Below are 25002 nucleotides of genomic sequence, written 5' to 3'. Positions count from 1 at the left end.
AAAGACAAATCCAATCAGCTCCTTTAAAACTCAGTTAAATTATGCGTCTTAAGTGAATTTGCCGAAGAATCAACCAACTCTAAAGAAGTGGCCTTAGGAGAAACAGGCTCAGCTGGAATCTTATCTGATGAATAATTATTATCAGGCAGTCAGAATAATTATTACGATCGGATACAAAAGTCGGAGAAACATTCAGAGATTCCGACATGAAATGCTTCTCACTTTCGCTACAGGAGATTCAAACAATGATTTAACATTTTGCAGAAAACTGCAAGATTCATTACTGAAAAATGCTGAAGGCCATCACAATCCAATCAAAACAAAAAGGAAATTTGTAGTAAACTTTACATTTTCAAATCCCACTTCTGCAATACTATGTGAACTTCATGACACTGGAGTCATTTCTACATCACTGTGCTTATATTCAGGAAGCACTGTTCCTTCAGAGAAAAAGAATTTCTTTGTCGCACCAAAAATGTTGGCCATTTGCAGAATTGCAGATTGTGATGCAGCCGAAGTAGGCTGGAAGGATGCTGGAAGAGAAGGTATACACTCTGGATGGTATTCCTTCTTGCCAAAGGACGGTCCATACAGTGACAACACTGCCCGACAGAATAAGAACCTGCAGAAATATTTTTTCAATCAATCAACAATAATTGCCCAACTCTACATATAATTTCCAAGGTAAAAGAAAATGTCAGGACGGCAAAGACTGAAACCAAATGCCACAAAAGATACTCCGCCGACAAGCCGTAGATATAGCTATATATTAAGCGATATGAGATCTGGGGAAGTTTATGAGTTTGATAATGAATTGAGGCACTAAAAATACATTTGACCTTCATAATAAAATGGTTCACCGCAGGGTCATATGAAATAATCTAGTTTTTAAATCCCATACGTAAACCAAACATAAGACAAGAAACCTCGTTGTTGTATACGAAAATTGAAAAGGCGTAAAATGGGATTGAGTTTCATATTTTGCATAGCCAACATCCAAATCATACCAACTTAAGAAAACTTGTTAAGCCTTACATTATGAAATGGATTCCGCTCTTTCTCTATGTCACTGTGATGTGATGGCTTTTCAAAGGATACTTTCAGTTATCAAACATTTTACTCAATTTGAGCCACTAAAAGAAGAATCTACCATTTAGATAAGCAAGTGAATGATACCTTAATAGAAGTCTTCTAAGGAATGGATCCCCTAAAATTTGTGCCCAAACAGGCTCCAGTGAGTCTGAAGTTGCCAAAGCTGATCCCCATTCATTCAAGGATGAAGAAAGCATTCTCTCAGCCTTATTGTATGAACCCTGAAGCCAATTGGAACCATCAAGTATAGAGAGATCTAAAACTACCCATATGTAAAGAATAAAGGGGCTAACACTTACCATTTCGACATCAGAGCCTGACAAACCGATCAATAAACAAAAAGCCTGCAGCGGATTTGTCAGAAAAAGAGTAAATAGGCTACCACTCTGATTACGAGAAGATTCAATAGCAGTAAGAGGAATTGAACAACTTGGAGATAGGAGAATTGCAGCTGGTTCTCCTTTCTCAGATCCGCTTATAGCCTGCAAATGCTTAAATATATGAGAATGTGAAGGACAATGCACTTACATCCTCAAATAGAAAGTTTCCATTAAAGCAGGCAAGAGGAATAAAGCACAAAGACACGACACAAGTTCTCTCACACATGCCTTAAATGCTTCACTGACATCACTGTCAATAACTATGAAAAGTGGCCGCCTTGTAAATGGAACTAAATCAGCAGGGTAAAGGCTGTTTAATCCTGGAAAAGGAAAATTGTTAGAGAAAAAAGGCAACTCTTGAAGATTTTTACACATTACTTTCACAATCAGCGATGGGAAAGCTAGACCATATTTTTTTTTTCAACAAAAGAAACAATGTATATGCTTGTAACAAAATATCACCTATTCATCACAATTCTTTAGTCAAAAATTACCCAGTACTGTTTGAGGTAGAAGCAGCATAAGATAGTGTTAAATCAAAGAAATGCACACAAGTCCATAATAATCCCAGTTTGCTTATATTCAGGCGCATTACAGTTATATGTCAGATGTTCAAGTCATTGTATTATGCAAACTGAATTATGGCTCATGTCAAGACCAGCATTTGGGTTTCAATTTTTTGATAATAATTGCTGCGGAGGGAGCAAAAGATATACACCACTAGCATCTAGACAACAGTATGGTGCCACTTTGTGTTATTTGAAGTTTGGGTAGAGAATGTCGGGAGGAAATAAATGCATGGAAGCCCATATTGTCCCACCTTGTCTTCAGGTGCGTTACTGATATATATCAGATGTTCAAGTAATTGTGCTATGTCCACTAGGTCACAGCATCATGTCTACATAGACCAGCATTTGGGTATCAATTTGTGGGAAAAGAATTTTTGTGGAGGTAGCAAAAGTAATGAATCAGAATCACTACTGTCTAAACAATGGGTGTGGTGCCACTTCATGTTATTTGAAGTTTGGGCAGAGACTCTGAATTCTTTGTTTTAAGCTTCATTAAAGGCAAAACTCTAGTAGTCTCCCTAGAATATTGGGCTATGATGGTTTTTTCATATCTTTTTTCTTTCTTCCTTAGACTTTGAAAGAAATAACTATACACCTATTGTTGACATAAGCTCTAAAATTTGCTACTACTTCCCATTTATGCAAGAATATGATGCAGCTGATTAGCATGAAAAGCAGTAGCTGCAAAACACAAAATGTCCTCATGCTAACATAGACCTGTTATTTTTTAGGGTGCTTTCAAGTAACAGTTTATAATAGCCTTGAGGATGAAACATACATACACATACTTTGGACGTAAGGTAACACTGATCTTTTAATAAGCGAATGTGGAATTGTGGACATAACTAAACATTAATTTGGAATAAAGAATTGAATAGACTATCACAAAATAATGGAAATGAGGGGACCATGACTAAGCAAGTCAAACACGCAAAAGTGGAAATGTGGAGATAGTGAACGGACAGCTCGGTGGGAAAGCAAATTATTGATGATGTTCTAAGTAGATACCTACCTCCATTTCCACGAGCACCAAAGTATAAGCAGTCTCCTTTACATCGCCTTAGAGAAGGGTTGGGACAATTGCTAGGTGAACTAAATGGAGATGTGGTGGCAGTATCCGAGTACAAGTTTCTCACAGCATTCTCTGTGGTGTTGATAGAGGTTCCATCACCTGGAGATGAAATAGATTGTCCAACTCTACCTAAAGAATTTAAATTTGTATAAGGTATGACCATTTTGTATTCAGCAGGAAAGGGAAAATTAAGTAACCATGAAATACAAAAGTAAAGCAAAATACGCACCTGAAGCTGACAAATATATTAAGAGAACTCCATCAGCAGGTAGCTCCTCGGAAATCATACCCAGAACCTGCCCAGATAAATCACAAACCTATAAAAACTTGGGTGCGAAAGTCACAACTCTATAACAATCTTAAATATTATATCCATCATTATTCCCCTCCATAATCCATATATCCAAAGAATCTAGCCATAAAAATTGTATCACGATTCAGATCCTCAATAGTCAATATCCAAGTTTAATGGTGATCACTGATCAATGATATCAAAATGTTGCATCTCTAAACCAAGCCTCTTCTAGTCCCAGGATGAATAAATTAATAAGCATCTCTCTAAAACAGATAAATTTCCGATCTCAATTGAAAAAAAAGGAAAGGTGAATGAGTGGCAACACTATGATCAAATCATACTCACTGCTAAAAAATGTGTAATGGATGGACGATACAAGACAGCTTTCCTTGAATTTGGTGGCAATGTAGGATCAGTTATATCTTGGGTGTAGTTAATTCGACTAGGCCCTGGACCTCCATTCTGACCAATTTTAGTACTATTTGATTTATAAAATGAACCACTTTGTTCCCACTCCAAGCATTGAAGCATCCGGAATGTGTCTAGAGTGAGCTCCGAAAACTTAATCTGATCCAGATAAAAATGAATGAATAGGAATTACGTTTAAAGTATGGAAGAAAAGCAAAAAGTTCCAAAGCAAGTCAATCTTACTTGCTAGATCCAGTTGACAGGGGTAAAAAGAGGAAAAGAGAAACCTTAATACCTAACCTCATTATGGTGGTAGCTACTCAGTATTGCATCTCGCAATCTTAAGTTTCTCCTTGTTGCAACTCGTGGAAGTGAATCTGGATGAGTGTCCAGTACAAGACTATATCTTAATGGCCTGATATTCATAAAAGCCGTGTCAGCTTTCAAAAATCTAATTATTTCCTGAACCACCAGCTTCCATTCTTTAAAATCAGTTTCCTGGAGAAAAGTTTATTCAGGTGCTACACTTATCAGTAAATCAGTCTATAAGCAAACAAACATTAGCTGAAATTAAACATGCATTACATGTGATGGGATGACTATCAACAAAGTAAACAAGAAATGCAGTTTCAGTTGCCATTAGAATACATTTTATCATCAATTCATTTTATCTTTGGAAAGTATTAAGTTTCATATTATACAGAATGTATGGAATGAGACTACTTCGAAAAATGCATGATATAAAATATAATAAGTTCGAGGATTCACATGTGTTGATGATATTTCATTACTTATCTCAAATACTTTCATATAGGTATATCACCTCTGAGATAAACTGGGGAATGTAAAGGAGATTGCTTATATTTTCATTGCTTACTTGATGTTCATAAAAGAAAACCTTTCAAAACATATGAATGTACTTTAGGGGGAAAAGAATTGACAAGTCTCCATCATCGACATGCAATCTAAGTTATCTAACATGTTTCAAAAAAACAAAAATCTAACATGTGTCCAAAAAAAAGTTATTAAAAAAATGATTAAGAAAAGTTAACCACAGTATTTATCATTGCTAATTACTGAGCATGTGCATCCTGATATATGGATGCTAATTAGCATCCAGAAAAAGAGCTGAAAAGAAAAGGAAGCATTGGTGGAGCATGAAAGATATTTAATTGAATAATACAGATATTAGTGAAGATTAAGTCAATAAAAAGATTAATGACCTGGAATGTCCTCCTGCACTCGTCAACCAACAGTTTGAGTAAATTAACCAACTGATGCACCATTTCTCTGCGGTTCAACACTAGGCATATCATCAAAAACCTGGCAAAAAACCTCAGCTGTTTGTTTGCTAGACTGAGATCTTGAAACAACCCCTCCTTGAAATACTCACGACTCAAAATAGCTTCATAAAATATGTATGACTCTGATAGATAACCTGCATCACTTGTTCGCATATACTGCCCATAATAGAGCTGGGCAATTCGAGAAGCAATTTCCCCAATCTCCCATCTTTTGAGTCCGGCTTCTACCAGCTTCTGCCGATTCTCTTGTTGAAACTTCCACAATTGCGTATACACCTTAAATACCTTGTAGAAGTATGTATCATATCTAGAACAAAACCAAATTAAATAAATTTATGGCTGATCTTCTTGAACAGAATTTCAAATTCAATAGAAAAGTTTTCTTTAAACTAATTATGTTTTGTTGGTCCAATCTTGATCATCTATTCTAGGTTTCCGGTACGTCGCCGCTTGCATGCACACAGGGTGAGAGATCGAAGAAATACATATCCTTATAGCCATATATAGATTTGTAATTGGTTGCTCTGAATCCTAGGAAATAATTTACCTCTAATCTAAACCACCTACGGTTATGGCTACATCATGGTCTGGAAAACAGCACCTGGTCACTGCTAGTACACAGTATTGAACATGTCGCATAGCTTAATGGCAAAACGACTTTCAAATGCAGCAAGAAAACAATTCAAGTGGCATAGCTTAATAACAAAACAAACATAACATTTTCAAATTCCACCTAAATTTTTGATAATTATCATTACAAATTGGTGCATTCTCTCTGCATAAACAAATTGCTTAAATTCTAGCACGTTTACATTTGTAAATTTAGTAGAATTTCAAAGTATACAAATGAGATACCTACAAATTCACTTAATTAAAAGTTAAAACTACTAATACTCATCAGTTTAAAAACATACAGCAATAGAATTGATAGATATTACGAAATAAGACTTAAAATAGGTTAAAATAAACCAAAATGAAAAAAGAAATTGAACCTGTTGCGTTCATAGTAAGGCAAGTCTCTGATCTTAGAAAATTTCTTATCAGCTTTCTCTACAAGTGACCAGTACACTTCAGTTACTGGAATATTGTTGCTCTTACTATTACTGTTGTTGTCGCTAATAATATGCTGCTGCTGTTGCTGCTGTAGCTGTGACATTTGTCGCTTTTGAAACCCTAACAGTGAATCAAATTGTTAAATTTCCGTCTCTTGAGTAATAATTATCATCGTATTGCCTTTTTTTTTTACTGTATTGCGGTTTCAATTTGTGTTCTCGTCGTTTTTGCAATGATCTGATCGACTCGACGATGATCTGGTTGGTAATGACTAATTAATGGCGACAAGTGGAGCTGAAAATTAAAGATGAAGATGACTGGTAAGGGGTAATTCCGGTGGACTTTATGCGGAAGAAGATTGGCTGGGAAACCGGATGTTAATGGTAAAATTGTCACTCGCTGCCTTCTAGTAAGGCAAAAGGTAAAAAGAAAAAAATTTGTAGTTTTAACGAAAGTATATACATAAGTTTTTAACAAAGGATTCACCCCTTAATTTGGCACAAAATATCAAAATAGTCATTTTTAAAATTTTTGACAGAGAGTGAAACACACTCTCCGATTTTGAATGGTAAAAAATTCAAAATAGTTGTTCGAATTTTTTCCATTTTCTAATTTAACGCTTAATAATTTTTAAATTCAATTTTCCCCTTATATTTTAAAAATCCAAAAATCAATTTATTTTTTAAATAAAAAATGAGGAACTATTTTATCTTTTTTTCCTTCTTCTCTAATTTCCCCTTCTTCAAAAATCAAACGAGGCTCTAGTCCTCGCCGGATGAGGAGCTTCTCGTTTTGGAGGAATAGATCCTCCTCCGGCGGCGGTGGTGGGTATCGGTTTTTGATTTTCGGGCGATAGGGACGGTGGGTGAATTAATGCTAAATTTTCATATTTTAATTAGTGTTAATTTAGATTAATTATAATTGTTTTTTTATTAGGTAATTCACTCTCCTTTTTTGTATCATCCGGTTTTGCTAAGTTGCGGGATGAGTTGATCCGGTTTTACTAAGTTGTGGATTGAATTGTTCTAAGAATCTCGAAAATGATTTTTTTGTATTTTGTACCAAGTTCACGAGGTGAATTGATCCTTTATTCCATGAGTTTTTAAATGAATTATGACATAGTTAAACTTTCATTATTTTAAAACTAAACAATTAAGCCTTTTAAATTTTTAAAATGGTACAAATAAACCCTTCTGTTAAATATTGAGCTTTTAATTGTTTATCTGGCCGTTAGTATAGTTAGATTTACTAGGAAAAAAAGTGAAAAAATGACATTAATATTTACAATCTCTCCCAAATTAATCCTTCAATAGTTTTTTATTAATTGAATTTTTAAATGAGACCTAAGTAACACTTTTTCTTATTAATTATTTATTTTTTTATAAAAAAAACCTTCTCTTGTGACCCTACTTCGCAGTCGGCCATCATATGAACTCTCAAACAAAACCCTTTCTTTCTGAGACGAATCAGGCGAAGAGCCTTCATCTAAAAAGAAGCTCAGACGAAAAGTTTTATCTCATATTTAAATTTGCAAACTAAGACAAAGCTCTTTGTCTGAGCTTCGTCTTATACGAGGCAGCGAGTAGGGTTGACGACGGCTGAAGAGCAGTAGTTATTGAGGTGGTGGCTAAAAAGTTGGATATGAAAATGGGTTAAGGGAGGAGAGAAGTGGGAAAGATGAAGAAAAAAATTTGCTATCCGGAGAGACGCTAAAAAATTAATAAATACCAATAATTAGATGAAGTGGCAAGAAGTGAAAAAAATCCGCTCGCCAAAAGTCGGTTATTTTTCTTTTAAATCATTTTTAAAAAAATATTATGCTATTATTGATATTTGAACGGAGAAGGAAAAAGGGAGAAAAAAATGTATAAAAAATGTATATATATAAAATATGTAAATATTTTAAACACTAAAATTATTTTTAATATACATTATTTTATAAGCTACTAGAACTGTTTGAAACACTTAAAATTGTTGGAAACGGTTGGGATTATTTTTAGCAATTGTTTTAGAAATTGTTTAAAAATATTATAACTTCAAAAAATTTAATGTAATTTTTTTATTTTTCCATCCACCATCAACACGCTGCCGCCAACCACCGGCGCCGGAAAAAATCTAGTATCCACCACCGTGAAGAGAAGCATGCCCATTTGGGTCTCCTCCATTGAAGACAAGCAGACCCATTTGAGTGTGTTCCTCTTCAACAAAGAGGAAAAGCAGATCCACATGGGCCTGCTCGTGGAGAAAAGGAGCGGACCCATCTGGGTTTGCTTCTCATGGTGGTGGTTTCCATAACATTTTTTCCGGCGGGTGGTATCTGGTGTAAAAAAAATAATATGGCGGTGGATATGGAAGTTGGCAAGCGGTTAGCAATTTATTTAGTAAAAATATAGAATTAATTATATCTTTATTAAATTACTAAATAAAATAAATTAAATTTTTTAAAATATGTATGAATTTTAGTAATTAATTAATTAATTATTGACTTAATATAATTTAGGTAGATTTAATTTTGTTTGATTTACTATTTGGTTCATCATTTGGTTTGTTTTAGTTGGGTTATTGGTTTGACTTGTTCGCATGTCAGCTAATTTGCTGAGTGAAAGTGACATGGATGACATGGGGCCAATAAATCCGGTTCGATTTAAAAATGACTGAAAAGAAAACACAATATAGTAAAATTGGTCAATCTGGTGATTTTGAAAGATTTGACTATAACTGATATGAGACGTAAAAAAATTGAAATTTTTTAGTGATTAACCTTAAAAAATAACAAAAAAATTCTATCAAAATTCGAGAAAAAAAAAAAATGTTTTGCAGAAAAGAAAAAAATTTACCAAAGAAAGAAAGAACAAATAAAAAGCCGAGTTTTAATATTGAAAAATGAAAATGTAAGTCAAATTGTAGAAGAATCAGAAAAGAACAGCTATATGACCATATTTGATTCATAGAATGTAATAGCATGGAATAAAATAGTTATTCTATAAAAAATGCAATATCCATTCTTTACTTTTTGATAGGAGTACTTATTCCACACAATCATGAGATATTAATTTTATAGAATATCTATTTCAGGAACCAAAACAAATAATTATTATTCTATACAGAATAACTATTCTATTCCGCATCTATTTTATGAACCAAACATGGCCTATGTGTACTGTAACCGAATTTCATTTTACGAATCGTCCGCTGATTTTTTTACTTTTATATTTTTGTAGTGATGCAATTGTTTGACAAAGTTGATGCCAATTTACAAATTATTTTGACAAATCATGTCTAACATATTAGTGCCTATTTAATGTATTATTGAACCATAATTCTAGAAATCTCATCTCGATCGATACATATCAATTAAGTCAATAAATAATTGTTTTTAATGCTTGGTGACACATGTATGATCACACCAAATATTTTGTCAAATTTAGAAATTGATAGCAATAGACAAAAAGAACATTGACAATCCAATTCAACATTTATGGTTTTCTCTATTAAAAGTGAACCTATAAATTTCAAACTAATTGACAGACAGTTGCTTGTAATTTGAGAAAGTGAATAATATCGGATATACAATGTTAAATCAGCCTAAACTAACTGCGGTAAGGTTCATTTGAAGAGCCTGAATTGTTTGGACTAGACTTTACCCGCGAATAAGTGCTATTTGAATTCATTTTAATCCCCATTATGGGGTTTGGCTTCTCCTAACAAAATTACGAACTAACTGAAATTTGATTACAAAGATAATTAGAAAAAAACGTGGTTTGAATTGCATAATGTGAAATAGACATCAAAACTGACTTAGCTAGAGGACTCACTCTAGCTAAGTCAGTTTAATCTTTACTAGAAGATATCTATACTTGGCGTATTCATATTCATACGCATTGGATTTATCTCATACAAGCAGAAAAAAATGCATTGAAATTGTATCATATGCATTATTACCCATCACTCAAAAATATTAATTTATCCCTTTATGTATATCTATTTTTTTAATATGGTCCATGGATATTAACAAAAACAAGAATATAAGAAAACTGCTTTTTATTCATAAAAAAACTGCTTTAAAGATATTCACGGTTTAAAAAATGCCGTTTGAAAATAAAAATAGTCATCTGCCAATAGAAAATGTCATTTAGTATTTTGATTATTATCTCCACTTTCAGAGAACTATGGAATTTTTAAGTTTACCTCTACATCCATCTGCATGGATTAAAGTTCATCACATTTATAAGAGCGTAAGATAATGAAATATTTTATTGTGTTATTCATACAGATTGTGTCGAATAAATCCACAAAAATAAACTATTATAAATTATTTTTATTTTCTATCCTCATTCTTTCACTTGCTCCCTTCTCATTTTTACTCTCGCGTATTTACTCTAATTTGTTTTAACAATTTCTTATTTTAGGTTAAAATCAAAATTTCTTCACCAATTAGTTTATATTTATTCATCTTTTATGGATTTTTTTAATAAGATATTGTAATACCGAAGTTTCATGTGATTCTTTATGAAATTTTGAGTTTGTATATGTAGTTTTTTTTAAAATTAACGATTTTTCGAGCTCTTGATTTTTATTTTTTTAAGATTCAAAATTATAAAATTAATTAATTTGAAGTATATTTACAAACATAACAAGTTAAGGACTTATCTACATGTATAAATGGTCCTCGAGATCTTTTTGATTTATTTTGCACGGTTAGATTTTTTTCATGCAATCTCTATGTAATTATTTATTTTATTTATCCTTTAGTAGATCAAATTTTAGGTTTATTTTTTTTATTCTTAATATTTCGACATTTGAATTACTTCTATTTAACTGATGGAGTCTGCCTTCTGAACCGGTGAATGAGACCTGCAAAACAGAGTAGAAGCTATCCAGAGGATGGCGATCCGATTAACTCTTCGATGCTAAAGTCAGTTTAGAGTTTTGAGTAGCGTTTTGAGTATATGAATTTAATTGTGATTCTAGGCATACCTCATTCTCCTTTTTATAATAGATGAATGCATACCTTATAGAGTCATAATAGGTAAGTGAATCCTACTTTGTAGGGATCGAGCTACTTTATAGGGATTCACCCTGATTTAGCGTGATCTATCTTATTCAGATATGAGTTCTATTTAGGAATGTCTTCCTAAATAGTCTCGTTTTCTTAATATAGAGCTTATCTTTCCATGTTGGAGATTGTGTCCAAATGGGAAGATACTTCGAGATATTATAGTAGATCATGGCGATCTATCTGAATCCCGAATTAACGCGCTTTGAGCGGATATTAAGGGATTCGGCCTTCATTGGTATATCGGCGGATTTCAAGGGATTCGGCTGCCTTCCCCAATATATTCAGTTCTTCATCGGAAGTCCGGTATCACCTGAGAGTGGATTTCCTGTGACTCGGCTCCATTGTAACTATCGTAGGATTCGGTACATCATTAACTTTTATCTAATACAATCTACCTTTGACAAAATAAATGTATGATAATTGATGGATTAAATAATTTAATTATATAGTGTTCTTTTAGCTATAAATTATTCATGTATTAGTCCTAGTACTTTAATAAGATGAGGATGTGTTCAATAAAAATAAAAATTATAAATTCAAAGAATTTGGTTGTGGATAAAAACTATTATTTAATTTAATTAAACTTAATTTTGATACTTCATGAAAAAATATAGAACTTTACAAAAAGTACAAATTAAATATACTTTTTCTTGAATGAAATGAATATTTTTAGTTCAGAAAATTAATACTCTCCCATCAAACTTATTTAATTTACATTTATTAACAAATTTAATTTTTATTAACTATAATTTTATTAAATAATTGACATATGTATTCAGGACGAAGCTAGAAATTATTTTTAAGGGAGTCAAATTTTATAATTTATCATAAAATAGAAAATCAAGATGGTCAATTTATATAAATCGTGAGTATAATAATATAATTAAAATTAATTTAGACGAAGTGTTAGTATAATTGTTTTTCTAAAAGGTGGTCAATTGATCCCCTAATTTTTCATGTGGGTTCGCTACTGCATGTATTCACCATTTTAATATACTTTTATTAAATTATAATTCAAAATAATTCAAAAATTATATATAAAATTATTAAATACTATCAGTATTAAAACTATAATATGTATAATAAACTAAAAGTACTTTAAATATTTATTTAGTTAATTAATTTTTAAAATATAAAAATAACTCTATAAATTAATTTATCCAGACTAAAAAAATATACGTATATTTCGTATACAGAGAGAGGATAAAAATTATAGATATAAAAATATTTATCAGTATTTGTTTATATTATCTACATGTCACTCTTTCAACCAATTCAATTGTGAGAATTGTCTCTCCTGTAAGAGTAGTTGGCACCATTGGGCACATGCTATGTTGACTCTGACTTGTGAGTAGCGTGCACATTGATCTGTTTCCAAATTGATTTTTCTTTGTATCGGATTTCTTTTTTTAATGGAAGTTCCTAAAATGAATTACAGTCGACCCTCTAATAGTTAATATTCTATAAATTAATAATTCTAATAATTTATAGAAAATTGAGAGAACCAACTTCGTTTCACGTCAGATAATTAATAATTCTATTATTTAATAATTAATAAAATTTAAAATATATTTTACATGAATATTAATTACTAGAGAGATTTTTTTAAAGAAATATATACAATTGATGATTTATTTATGGCAATACTAACCTTAATTCATAAAATGGAAGTTAAAATACCATCAAATTATGACTTATTCTTTTGAAAAATTTTAAAAAAAAATTATTAGATAAAGATTAAAGTAAGTAAAGTATCTCTAATATAAAAAATATTAAAAATTATTTTACTTTATAAATACAACTTCTTAATAATTATTTTTTGATTTGATATCAATTGATATTTTTTAAATGAGTGATTGTAAAATGTATTTAGTTAGTTTTTTTATAATATAATATTAATATTAGGTATATTAATATAGATGCTTTAAAATATTTTTTTATAATTTTTTTATACAAATTTAATAAATTAATAATTCTAATAATTAATAAATTTTTGATCCACCATGTGTATTAATTATCAGAGGGTCGACTGTAACTCAATTTTTTTAAGTAAACTAGATATTTAATTTAATTTACTTTTTAAATATTTATATTAGTTGATTTGTGATATATTTTGATATTTATGTTCACAGAATTTTTCTTTCAGATAAAAAAGAATGAAATTGATTTTTAATTAGATTATAATACATATAATATAAATTTGATTAAATTAAAATATTTATTAAGTTCAGTTATCTTACTTAATAATATAACTGAATTTCACTAATATTATTGATAATAAAATAATTATGTTAATTACTCATTACACATAAATTTAAGTCCAACAAAGACATTATAAAAATTCACAATTTATTAAAATAATAGATTTGTATATAAACATGATAAACTGATTAAAAATAAATTAAAATATAAGAATTCATATTTTAAGACAAAACAATAACTTTAGTAATATTAATACTTTATTTAAATGGATAATTAGAAAAAAAAAGTACCATAATAAAAGCAAGCAGGAATAGTTGATTAAAAATAGGCTATAATATAAAAGAATACGTATATATAAATGAATTTTGATTATGACTGAAATAATTATTTTGAAATGTTAGATTGTTTTAATATAATTTTAAAAACAAATTATTAAAATAACATTTCTATTTTATATAATTTAATTAATTTGATCATTTCGATAACATTTTGATTAAATTGAATTGAAATTAAATAAAAGATCCATTTCGGATCGACCGAATTGATATGAAAGTTGTAATATAGAAAAGGCTTAATTTAAAAACCACCCACCTTATAACTTTTTTTCATTTATACCATGATTTAGGAAAATTTCAATTGTACCCTGTTTTCGATTTTTATGTTTCATTTGTACCCCAAAATTAAAAAATTTGATAATTTAATTAATTTAAGGATGAAAATATTAAAAACAAGATACATAAATGATTAACATTAACGTTATATCATAATATAGGTTAAAAATGAAGGACTAATTTAAACTCTTTTTTTAAAAAAAAGGTCAATTAAACCCATTAGGTAGAGATGAAACATAAAAATCGAAAATAGGGTACAATTGAATTTTTTTTTAGGTCATGGTATAAATGAAAAAAAGTTACAAGATGGGTGGTTTTTAAGTAATTAGACTTATGGAAAACCCACGGAAAACAGTTTTTTTAATTATAACTGAATTAAATTAATCAAAATAAAGTTTTATTAAAATTTAATTTGATCCAATAATTAAGTTAATATTGTGTAACTCTACTTCTGAGCGTGAAAATGCATTTTAATGATATTTCTTGCACGTCATGCTATCGTTAGTAGTGGAGCCATTCCCCACTTTACACAGCCAACTAATTACCTGGAAATTGATTTGATTACTTAATGGCCACCGCACCAAAATGATACATTTCTGTTATCAACCCCACCGAATGGCCCTTTCAAAAAAGTCTACGCCTTAATGTATTTAAGATATAACCGTATATGTTTGGATGTTGTTTTTGGGTTGTGTTTGCGGATAAAAATAAATATATTTTCTTTCTCAAATAATTAGTTCGAAGCTGAATCACGGCTCCAAAACTAATGTCAGAATAAGAAAATTTGAAATTTCAAGATGAAAATGAGTTGGTAAAGCGTTCTATTAATTTAAATAGGGTTAGAGGTTCGAACTATACTCATCTATATAACCGTTTAAAACTTATGATCAAAGTCTGCCTCCTGCAAGAAACTCACACTACCGGTGCATATTAGTCTGAATGTAAAAAATTTAAAAATGTCATCTTATAGTTGATATCCGTTCAGAAAACCTTCTGAACCATTATTAGAAAATTTGATCAGTGATGAAATTTTACTTAACAGAGTAAATATTTTGAGTTCGAACCAAAACTCTCCGCAGCCGGTGTATTTCGACTGAATTACAAAAAGTAGTTGCAATAGGAGAGGATTATCTCTTCTTGTACAGTTCAACTTCAACCTCTTAACTTATGTAATGCCATTTATTATACTAAACTTTTTTATTATACAAAAATTAATAATATAATTAAATTCCATACCTAAAAGATTTACATAATCCATTTTTTATACGTGAAATTTTAATTACTAACTATAATAATTATGCCATGAAGCTCCAACGACCTTACACTAATAAGCAATTGATATCATTAATATATATAATTAATAATATTTAAAATATATAGGTAATTAAGTTTTTTTTTGAAATCTATAAATAATTAAGTTAAGAGCATAATTATAAATTAATAGAAAAGTAATTTTTTTTTATTTTTTTCTGTAAATTTAATTTATTTTTATGAAATAGAAAAGTAATACTACTACTATAGATTTAGTAATTTTGAAAATTAAATGAAGTTGAGTTTTGGCACGTAGGTAATTAATTGGAAAACTAACAATCTTCCTCCAACGACCTTCCACTTTGTTATAGTCTTACTAAAAAAACACTCGCTCCCGCAGATTCTCTCCCATTCTCTAATAAGCTCTGTCCTGCAATATATAAATGAGAAATCTACTAATCCATTAAAGCAGATCTGTATCAACCGTACATAATAAAAGTTTGGGCAAATCTGTACCTGTTATCTTCTTCACTAGCAATCGATTTCTTTTCTAATTTCTTGTCAGTTTCAGCTACGCATTCCTTTTTCGTTTCTGGTATGTAATTAGTTTTGTTTGCTTTGTTTGTTATAGTAATATTAACGAACTTTTCAAATGTCTGTTTCTGCTTTTTTATTTTACTATATTTTCATTTTCACTGTGTTTTCTGTTTAATTCGATTTTCTCAGTAGCCAAACAGTTCTCTATCTCTCCATTTGATGAGAATTTGCTTTGTTTCGTTCATTTTTTTATTATTCATTTGTTTGTTTACTTTGATTTGCTTAGTGGAAATGAACGTTGACTGATTATGATTATGTTTTTTCACTTTTAAGTTGAATTATTGTCAATATTAACTAAAATTTTATGTATATTTCTAACTGTGCAGTTGTGATAAGCTTACCTCACTGTAAAGTAAAAGGCGGTGAAGTAGAAGGCATGAGTGAGTTAATTTATTGTGAAGGAACAACTAAGACATAGTAGTAATGCTGTGAGAGTGAGTTTTAAGGAGGACTCGAGGGATGTCTTCGAAAACCAGAAACTCTGTGCAAGGATTTAACAATGATGAGGCTCGTACTCGAGGCTCTGATTCTATAATCGGAAACAGGTATGTATTGATAAATAAGTGTGTTCTTAATATCTTGTTCTTATGACTGCGTTTAGAATATCGAAAAATCGGAAAATTCTATTTAGCTGAATCTCCTGTTAATGTTAATCAACCTGACACAGACTGGAGTTCACTTCATATGATTGTCTATTAGATATTCCAGAATGTTTTTTATTTAGAGTAACTTCCATGCTTTGTTTAGTAGGTATAATGTTGAATCACATCTTACAGAGAGGAGTTTAAAGGGTGATGGCAATTTCAATTTTTATGAAGATAGAGAGGCAATGGTATTGGACCTTCTTATAGTTTCTTTTCTAGATGTTTTGGTACTATGCTTATGGTGAAACACTAGGTAGCACGGACACTTCATTCAATCGACGTTTCCCGTTTCGGAAACGTTTCGGACACTTGACGTTTCGGACACGAAACTTCATTTTATACATAGAAAACTTTAAAATTATACCGTTTCGCCGTGTCCAAGTGTCCCGTTTCCCCGTATCCGTGTCCGTGTCCGTGCTACCTAGGTGAAACATGATGATTAACTTATCTAATTTGCTTTATGAGTTTATGTAGGAGCTTTATTCACGAGCACGAGCACAGAAAGAGGAAATACAGACTCTCCGTCAACAAATTGCTTCTTCCTGTGTGAGAGTATGCTAAGTTTCTTAAGGCCTCATATAAATATTTGTTAGGGCAAAAGTATTATTAAGTTTCTGATTTTTAAGATTATGTTGGTCCTTATGGATTCAGGAGCTGCAACTGCTGAATGAAAAGTATATGTTGGAAAGGAAGTTCTCTGATCTAAGAATGGTTTGTCTATCTTTGACTAGAAAAATTTATTCATCTTTTTAATTAACTACACATTCCAAGGTGGAGTTCTGCATGTAATTTATCCTTTTTCTCTATGATATTTACTTTGATGATAGGCACTTGATGAGAAGCAAAATGAAGCTGTCACATCTGCCATGAATGAATTGGTTCGTAGAAAAGGTGATCTTGAAGATAATATAAAGCTGACCCATGAATTGAAGGTACACTACTGTTTCTATATCCAAGTTAGAGTTTCTGTTCCATGTGCATTTTCTCTCCTGTGTGGAACTTAATTTGCTAGTCATAATCACATTAAACCAGAAAAGGAAGAGTCGTCAAAGCTATACAAGTAAAGGTGTACAGAGATAGAGTGACAGAAGAGGGATAAGTAACGTGATTAGTTCTGACTATGGGAAGGAAGAATTAGCCACTGTTACAATCTAGTGTATCTTTCTTGTTGGTCTTTTCTACCTTTATTCACAAATATATAAAAAGCACTAAATACCCTCTCTACAGGAATAGTTGTCCTTCATTTGATGCCTTTCTGTCACAGGCTTCATGTGTACACTACCTCTGTCATGACAATCCAAAGCCTGAGCAAAAGTTCTCAAGATATTCACATTCAATTAAGAGAGTGATGTTAGTTAAAAATTCACTTTGCATAAATAATTAGTGAATTTTATCAAATCATGGTGCAGTGTTCAAGTATTTCACATGCATAACATAAAATACAATGAGTCTAATGATCATTTATAGTTCATAAAGTTTATCATCCACAGAGATATGCTACTGATATATTTGATGCCCAGGTTGTAGATGATGAGAAATATTTTTTCATGTCATCAATGCTCGGCTTACTGGCTGAAAATGGGGTTTGGCCCCATGTCATGAATGGTTCTACTATATGCAACAGTGTGAAGGTATTACTCGTTCTTTTATTCCTGTTACAAGAAGATACAGGCATGTTGTACAGGATATTAATTTAGCACTTCTATTTTAATGTTTATCAATGGTTCATTATTTGTTAGACCAAACTTGTTTGGATTGCAAGAGAAGAACCTGTATAGCTAAATCCAATTAACTTGGGTTTAAGGCTTACTTGAGTTGAAGTAGAGTTAGTTGTTCACCGCCTACTTTTCTGTTCTGTGCCTGCCTATTGCTATATCTGATACAATTTTGCCTTTTCAATTTGCTGAATCTTTTGGTAGGCATGATAACTTCTCTTTCCTTTTGTGTTGAAAAATGATACTATCTCATGCCTTCATTCTGTAATGCCTTCTTTTGAATCTGCCAGCTTTTTGAATGTGTATCACTTTTATCTTACATGCATAATCATTCATCAGAATATCACCAAGTTACTGTTTAATGTGAATTTCACCTCTTATACTGATCGGAAAAAATTCATCTTACTTATAACTAATCTGTTTCTGTCTTCACTATTCTTTATTAGTTTGTTTTCCATTTTCCTCATGATTACTATTCCACTGATTGGCGTGCAGGCATACAAATATATTTTTACCTTGCGTGTGTTCTACTAGCTATTAACAACAATTTTTCTATTACCAAATTCATCTTACCTTTCATTTTTTTCTTCATACTCTGCAGCGTCTACATGATGAACTACAATGGAAGATTAGAACTTCACATGTAAGCTTGCAACAATGTATATCGGCTTATGCATTCTCATCTGTCTAATTGATTTTCCTTCATATCTTTACATTAAATATTTGGCTTGATTACGAGATTACAACTTTGTTAGTTATCAACCTGCGTTGGTGGTTCAATACTTCTTCTGGAGAACTTGGATTGAACATTTATCTATGAGATTTAATTCCATTTAACTGAAACTTGTGTTGATTTTGTCTACATTGGCTATCATCTATTAGATACACCTCATACTTTGGGGATCAGAGCCAAATATGATTAATAACCAAGGGGCCAAATCATCAATCTTTTATTTTTAGAGGGGCCAAACCATTATGTTTTTCTTTTCCTGAAATTTCAAGTGCTTCGGCAAGTGCAAAATATGTTGCATACTAGACTTGCAGCTTAGCTATCTATTGTGTGAAAGTCGAAACAAAACTCATTATGTTTCTTCATCTTCCTTTGATCAAGCTTTGCCTCCATTGTTTGGAGGTCACTTTATTCAAATGTTTTTGCTTCTATTGCAACATTCCGTGTTTTACAATGTCGGAGTGCTTCTCTAGTGTTTTTTGTGTTGCTATATTCAGCTTAGACAATAAAATTGCTTATATATTTGGATAATAGTAATAATAGTAGCAGCATGGATTTTTTTATATCATAGGATAAAATCCGAGAGATAGAGGCAGCTGCTCACCCTGGCAGTGAATCTCAAGATACAGATAACCCGGGTCTTGGCATCGCAATGCGTCAAGTTTCTCGTGAAGCCACGGTATAGTTGGCATGTAAACTACTTTGTTTTTATTGTTTCTCCTTGCATCAGCAAATCTCATTACACATATATCACTACCATTTTTTTCTCCAAATGTAGCTTCAAGCTGGCATTTCTCCTTCTAATATTCATCATGATGAATGGAATGTAAAACCAGCTGACACGATAATGAGGCATACACATGAGAATTATGTTTCAGATAAAACAAGGTTAATGTATAATGATGAGAGGCATCAGCAATCATTTAACAACAGTTCACCAGATTTCTCATTTGGTCATGATAGGTTGGTGGTTGTATTTTTCCTTCATGTATCTGCAATTTTTCTTGAATTTGTCATACATCCTCATTCCTGCCACTCAATTTTCTAAACATGTACACTTCATTGCCAAACACTCACTGTATACATCTTTGCCAAAAAGTGGCACGTAACCCCTTTATTAACTTAGCAAGGATTTTAACACTTCTCCAAATATCTTTACATGATTTGCATTTGTTTATTTTATGTTTTAACATCTCTTCGTGTCAGGGAAAGAAATAGTTTTGCATCATTTACTTTTCGGTAGGCTTTTAAATTTACCAATAAATTGTTTTCCTTGCAGTGGTTCAGCTCGTCCTCACTCAAATAGTTCATTTGACAAAGGAGTAACTGATATGGGTTTAGGAGAGGCGATGAAGGACTTTCGGCATCCTTCTAGCTCACATGATGAAGCAGCTTCTTCTATTTCTGATGGTGAGGAATGTTTCATCTAGAGGCAAGTTCATAATCTCTGTTCCAAACGTAATATGACTGCTTGCATTTTAGAGGGTCCTGGCATAGAGGGTTTTCAGATTATTGGCGATGCTTCACCCGGAGAAAAACTCCTTGGATGTGGATACACTGTGCGTGGAACTTCTCTCTGCATGTTTCAGTGGGTTCGCCATCTTGAGGATGGCACCAGGCAATACATTGAAGGTAAGAAATAAATAAATTTCCATCCTTGGTGCTTATCTTTCCTAAATTTGATTGAAACAGAGGATGTGAGTTTATAATATTGCTTTTATCTAAGGTTATTACATTTGTCTAAAAAATCAAAGAAATATTTAACTCAGGAGCCACAAATCCGGAATACATCGTCACTGCTGATGATGTTGATAAGCTTATTGCTGTTGAGTGCATACCGATGGATGATCAAGGCCGCCAGGTTTGTTAAAGTCATTCTTTGGTGACATGCGTTACTAAGGCGTGAATCTCTTTGTTATCCTGTAAAGAACTCAGTAATGCAGTTGCAATGTACTAAACAAAATGATTTCTGGAAAATATATAAATAAAATTTGGAATGAAATTGCTTAGTGTGATGCCGCTGGTTCACTCTGCATTTCTTGCAAATCCAATAGGCTGACTTTATGCTACAAATTACTGGGTTTTCATAAAAATCTAGATTGTAGACGCATTATCACCAGGGAAAGGATTCCCTGAACATGTTCTTAACTTTGCCAATTCCTGTAGCATCTAGTGCTAATGCATGACAATTTTTAAACTGCTGAACTCTTTCTGTTTCCTGAAACAAATGAGTTTCCTTCCTTTTATCAGCACAGCATGATATGAACGTTTTGTGCATATGTTTTCCACTATCCTTTAATATTGGTTAAATGCTACTGATTACAAATTCAATCATGGATTTTCAATAGTAGTTTAGTTTCTACTAAATATTAACTTTCACCAAGCAGTTAGACCTTTCTTTTTCAAAATACTTGTATGTCTTTTTAAACTGGATATGCATCTGATGCTCTTTAGGAGTGAAAAATTACCTTTGAACCTCAGTTTCTTACTTCTGACAGACTTTTCTTATTTGATTCCCCATACTTCTTCAAACTTATCGTTTAAATTAGAGGTTATTTATCTCTATTTTCTTTAAAATGGACTTTTTGCATAAACCATGTAAACTGCTTTAATTTCGCGTGATGATTGAGAGGCTTACTTATTATTCATTCTGATCAGGGAGAACTGGTGAGGCTTTTTGCAAATGATCAGAACAAAATAAAATGTGGTAAGTATTTGAAACTAATGTTGACTTTCAACATCATTAATTTTTGACCATGAAGTTAGATAATTGTTGATACTGGATAGTGACTGTTCTTTACAAGTATGAGGAAAATTTTCAGTTTGGTTATGCTCTAAAAACATTAAGTTACATTAAATGTTTAAATGTTTATCCTTGCTTTTTTTTTTGAGAGAGTTTGCTTCCCCTGTTCCAGTGGTTAAGGTGTCTAACTTCATAATTGAACTTAAAGTTATTTATACATAAACTCACACATTGTGTTTATTGCGATTTTAATCATAAACAGGTTGTACTTATTGTTTGATGCCTTATTTTTTTGAACTTTGTGGTGTTCGTACAAGTCTCTAATTTTCAGCTTCCGCAGACCCAGACATGCAACATGAGATTGATACATGTATGTCGAGAAGTGGAGCCACATTTAGCATTCAGTTGCTGGTATGTTTTCATTGTTGTATCAATACTTTTATATGTAGGTGCCTTCTGAAATTATTTTGTTTTTTATGATGTAAATCCTACTTTGTTCATTTATCACCATTAGATGAATTGATGATGAAATTGACAAAGTAATTGTAGAAAAAGCCTGTAGAGTTAACCGAAATCATTTGTATCAGTTATATAATATGGCCTAACTATTAAATGTCCTTTTATAGACGGATGGTTCTGACAAATGGAAATCAGCAACTCTAATTTTGCAACGTTCGGGCTTCCAAATTAAGAGCATAAGTGATGATATTGTGCTGATTGCGGAGAAATTTTCGAAGAACTTATCAGTGAGTAAATTTTTCGCCAGAGCATTATCCAAATTTGTAGAAAATCGGATTAACTGATTTCACCTATTTCTATTCTATCGAGCAGATGTTAGACTAAGATTTTAGTATTCAAAAAAATGTTCCACCAGGGCTAAATACATAAACCCCACCTATGCTATCAAATAATCACTCCTTTTCTTTGTTATTTTGTTTAACTTGACTTTGAACTTCTTCTTCTCTTTCATTTGTATTAACATTGCAAGCATGTCAAAAGTTTAACTTCTTGCTTATGTCAAATATATTTCCATTACAGAGTTTCTTTAGGAATGCTTTAGGATCTTATGCTTCTTACATATTTGCTGGGCTAAATTTGGAAAAAAATATCTGGAGGTTTAATTGCTCACTTGGAGGATATTTTATATGATATGCTGACTTGTTGAAATTGCAGATTAAAATTCCTTCTGGACTTTCGACACAATTTATTTTGACATGTTCTAGTGGATCTTCTCATCCTCTCAATACATACAATGTTAGGTAATTACTATTTCATGCTCAACTTTTTTATTGGACTTCTTCTAATAGTTGCATTATTTTCGTTATTTTAAGGTTTAATTTAACCACTCAAAAAAGCAAAACTTTTACATGTTGTTGCCATTCTAACCCAAGCTTTTTATAATCGTCAATGTTAGCCTATTTTCCGCATTGGCTTTCAATTACAGCCATTTATTTAATTTAATGGCCTATTCATTCAAAAAATCCCAACTGTTTTGCATCTTTTCAATTCTAATCAAGCCTAACATTTTTTCAATTGAAAAGTACTTTTATAGATTATGATACAAGTGACGAATCTAAAAATTTGGTTATAATGAAAAAAGTCAAAATATTTGGCTTTTCTTGGGACGAACAAGCCTTCAAATTAAGTAGATGAATACAATTGAAATGTACTTATCAAAATTAGGCTAACATCGTTAGAATTGAAATTTGAAACAACCCGTAAAAGTTTGAGTTTTTTTGGGTGATTAAGCCGTATTTTGAAGTAGAGTAATGGAGCATGCGAAAGGGGCTTGTAGTACTGATGGGTTCACCTTTCAGTGATCCAATCATCCTAATTGACTATATAAAAATCATAAACTGCTCGTTAATTTTTAATTTTTCTTTAAAAGAAAACTGTTAATCCCAAATCAATAGTTTTCGTTTGTTTATGAATGCAATTAAGAAAAGTATGATCTTCATATTATTTTGCAGAATGCGCGACACACTTGTTTTGACGATGAGAATGTTCCAGAACAAGGTATATATTCTCTCTCGCAAAGCTTATCTTGAAACATATGCTGTGTGTGCTTATGGAAGTTATGTAATTTAGCATTTTTACCTTGTTTAGAAGCATAGGTAGCACATATTACTAATGTACTATTAAAATGACATCACTTGCATCTTCTTTATGGATAAATGTGAAATAATGTTGACAATAGAAGGAACACATGTGGCATGTCCACCATGATTGGAACTCATTTTTGACTTCGAGAGGCATGATGTCCATTTTCATTATTTTCACGAAATCAAAAACGCTGAAACGGAAAACTCTGAAACAATTTTTCTTAAAAGAATATGTTGTAAATTTTAGGTTTTGGAGTTTCAAAAGTACTTTTGAAAAGGGAAATAAATTGCTTAAACATAGGATTCGACAAGTTTCCATACAACATAAATTATATATATAAATTCTGTTAATACTCGGAAATCCTTCACAGAATCAAAAGCTTTTTTTTATACTACTATATAAGCTATAGTACCTTTCTGGTCCCTGCTTTTATGGATAAATAGGTCAGCTGGATGACCAGAAAGTCTTACCCTGTGAAAAGCACAACTGGTTACTGGTATATAGGGAGGTGACCGTCCATCTTGCCCCTTAGTTCAGCCCTTGTCTACATAATTATTTTTAGCAGAACTCTATATCTTCAATTTAAATTGCATTATATTATCTTTTTAATATTTTCTTTTATCTAAGACTCTTGTTCCATTTTCCTGCATGACATAACCCACATGAAACAGGCGTTGGACGACAAGAGGAAGAGTAGGGCATAAAACTGCAGGTCCCTTCGATACGGTAATATAGTGTTTAGTCAAAATTCATTCATATAGGAGACAATAAATTTCTGAAAAATTTAAATGTGAGAGAAAGAAAAACAGTCATTTGTTGATGTTCGTCTGTATCATAAATTGTGATTCCCATGCTTATAAACGATGAATCACGCATACAAAGCATATAGGTAGCAAAATAACAAAAATAATAAAGTTCTGTGTTTTTTTTAATTTTGTCTCAAATTCTAATAGTCTCAAATGTTATGTCACTTGACAAAAAAAAAATCTTATATGAATTTAGTTCATCACCTAAAATTGTTAGTCACCCATTAATTATACAACATGTGGCATTATAGAATGTGATGGTCAACTAATAAAGAAAAATTATTTCTAACTGATTATTAAAAATTCCTATTGCTTGTCAAATTTTGATTTTATGCTTTTTTTTTTGTGTGTTTTACAGTCCCTTTATT

General features: G+C 31.4%; 2 protein-coding genes across 5 annotated transcripts; one reads left to right on the top strand and one right to left on the bottom strand.

The window, feature by feature from the left end:
* Nucleotides 1-80: 80 nt before the first annotated feature.
* On the bottom strand, nt 81-6589 carry LOC126673066 (uncharacterized). The gene is made up of 10 exons (XM_050367031.1): nt 6113-6589; nt 5040-5427; nt 4117-4314; nt 3754-3975; nt 3343-3409; nt 3054-3242; nt 1701-1792; nt 1392-1574; nt 1177-1313; nt 81-622 (listed from the first exon to the last, which is right to left on the bottom strand). The coding sequence occupies exons 1-10, from the start codon at nt 6274-6276 to the stop codon at nt 385-387; spliced, it is 1878 nt and encodes a 625-aa protein (XP_050222988.1). The 5' UTR covers nt 6277-6589; the 3' UTR covers nt 81-384.
* Nucleotides 6590-15636: 9047 nt separating this feature from the next.
* On the top strand, nt 15637-24760 carry LOC126672123 (uncharacterized). 4 transcript variants are annotated; one of them, XM_050366059.2, is made up of 19 exons: nt 15637-15891; nt 16220-16438; nt 16641-16725; nt 17012-17083; nt 17189-17248; nt 17365-17469; nt 18058-18168; nt 18854-18895; nt 19554-19661; nt 19761-19945; nt 20262-20392; nt 20465-20614; nt 20752-20843; nt 21641-21689; nt 22066-22136; nt 22352-22471; nt 22899-22984; nt 23696-23741; nt 24500-24760. In XM_050366059.2, exons 2-19 carry the CDS (start codon nt 16353-16355, stop codon nt 24530-24532), a joined length of 1632 nt encoding a protein of 543 aa, XP_050222016.1. In that variant the 5' UTR covers nt 15637-15891; nt 16220-16352; the 3' UTR covers nt 24533-24760. The 4 variants fall into 4 exon arrangements, with proteins under 4 accessions (XP_050222016.1, XP_050222015.1, XP_050222014.1 ...); XM_050366058.2 differs by having other exon boundaries at nt 15638-15891; nt 16644-16725; nt 17012-17089; XM_050366057.2 differs by having other exon boundaries at nt 15638-15891; nt 17012-17089.
* The last annotated feature ends 242 nt before the right edge of the window (nt 24761-25002 follow it).

This window comes from Mercurialis annua, linkage group LG3 (assembly GCF_937616625.2).
Source record: "Mercurialis annua linkage group LG3, ddMerAnnu1.2, whole genome shotgun sequence".
NCBI lineage: Eukaryota > Viridiplantae > Streptophyta > Magnoliopsida > Malpighiales > Euphorbiaceae > Mercurialis > Mercurialis annua.
Note: the sequence above shows the minus strand (reverse complement) of the source record. Positions and strands in the feature narration are given on the sequence as shown.

Excerpts from the sequence above, each read along its gene's own strand:
- LOC126673066 (XM_050367031.1), bottom strand. The coding sequence starts at position 6,276 with ATGTCACAGCTACAGCAGCAACAGCAGCAGCATATTATTAGCGACAAC. Across the intron at positions 5,428-6,112 it reads CCTTACTATGAACGCAACAG|ATATGATACATACTTCTACA; the intron begins GTTCAATTTCTT and ends GTTTTGTTCTAG. Across the intron at positions 1,575-1,700 it reads ATGTCAGTGAAGCATTTAAG|GCTATAAGCGGATCTGAGAA; the intron begins GCATGTGTGAGA and ends AAGCATTTGCAG.
- LOC126672123 (XM_050366057.2), top strand. The coding sequence starts at position 16,353 with ATGTCTTCGAAAACCAGAAACTCTGTGCAAGGATTTAACAATGATGAG. Across the intron at positions 17,249-17,364 it reads AGTTCTCTGATCTAAGAATG|GCACTTGATGAGAAGCAAAA; the intron begins GTTTGTCTATCT and ends CTTTGATGATAG. Across the intron at positions 17,470-18,057 it reads AGCTGACCCATGAATTGAAG|GTTGTAGATGATGAGAAATA; the intron begins GTACACTACTGT and ends TTTGATGCCCAG.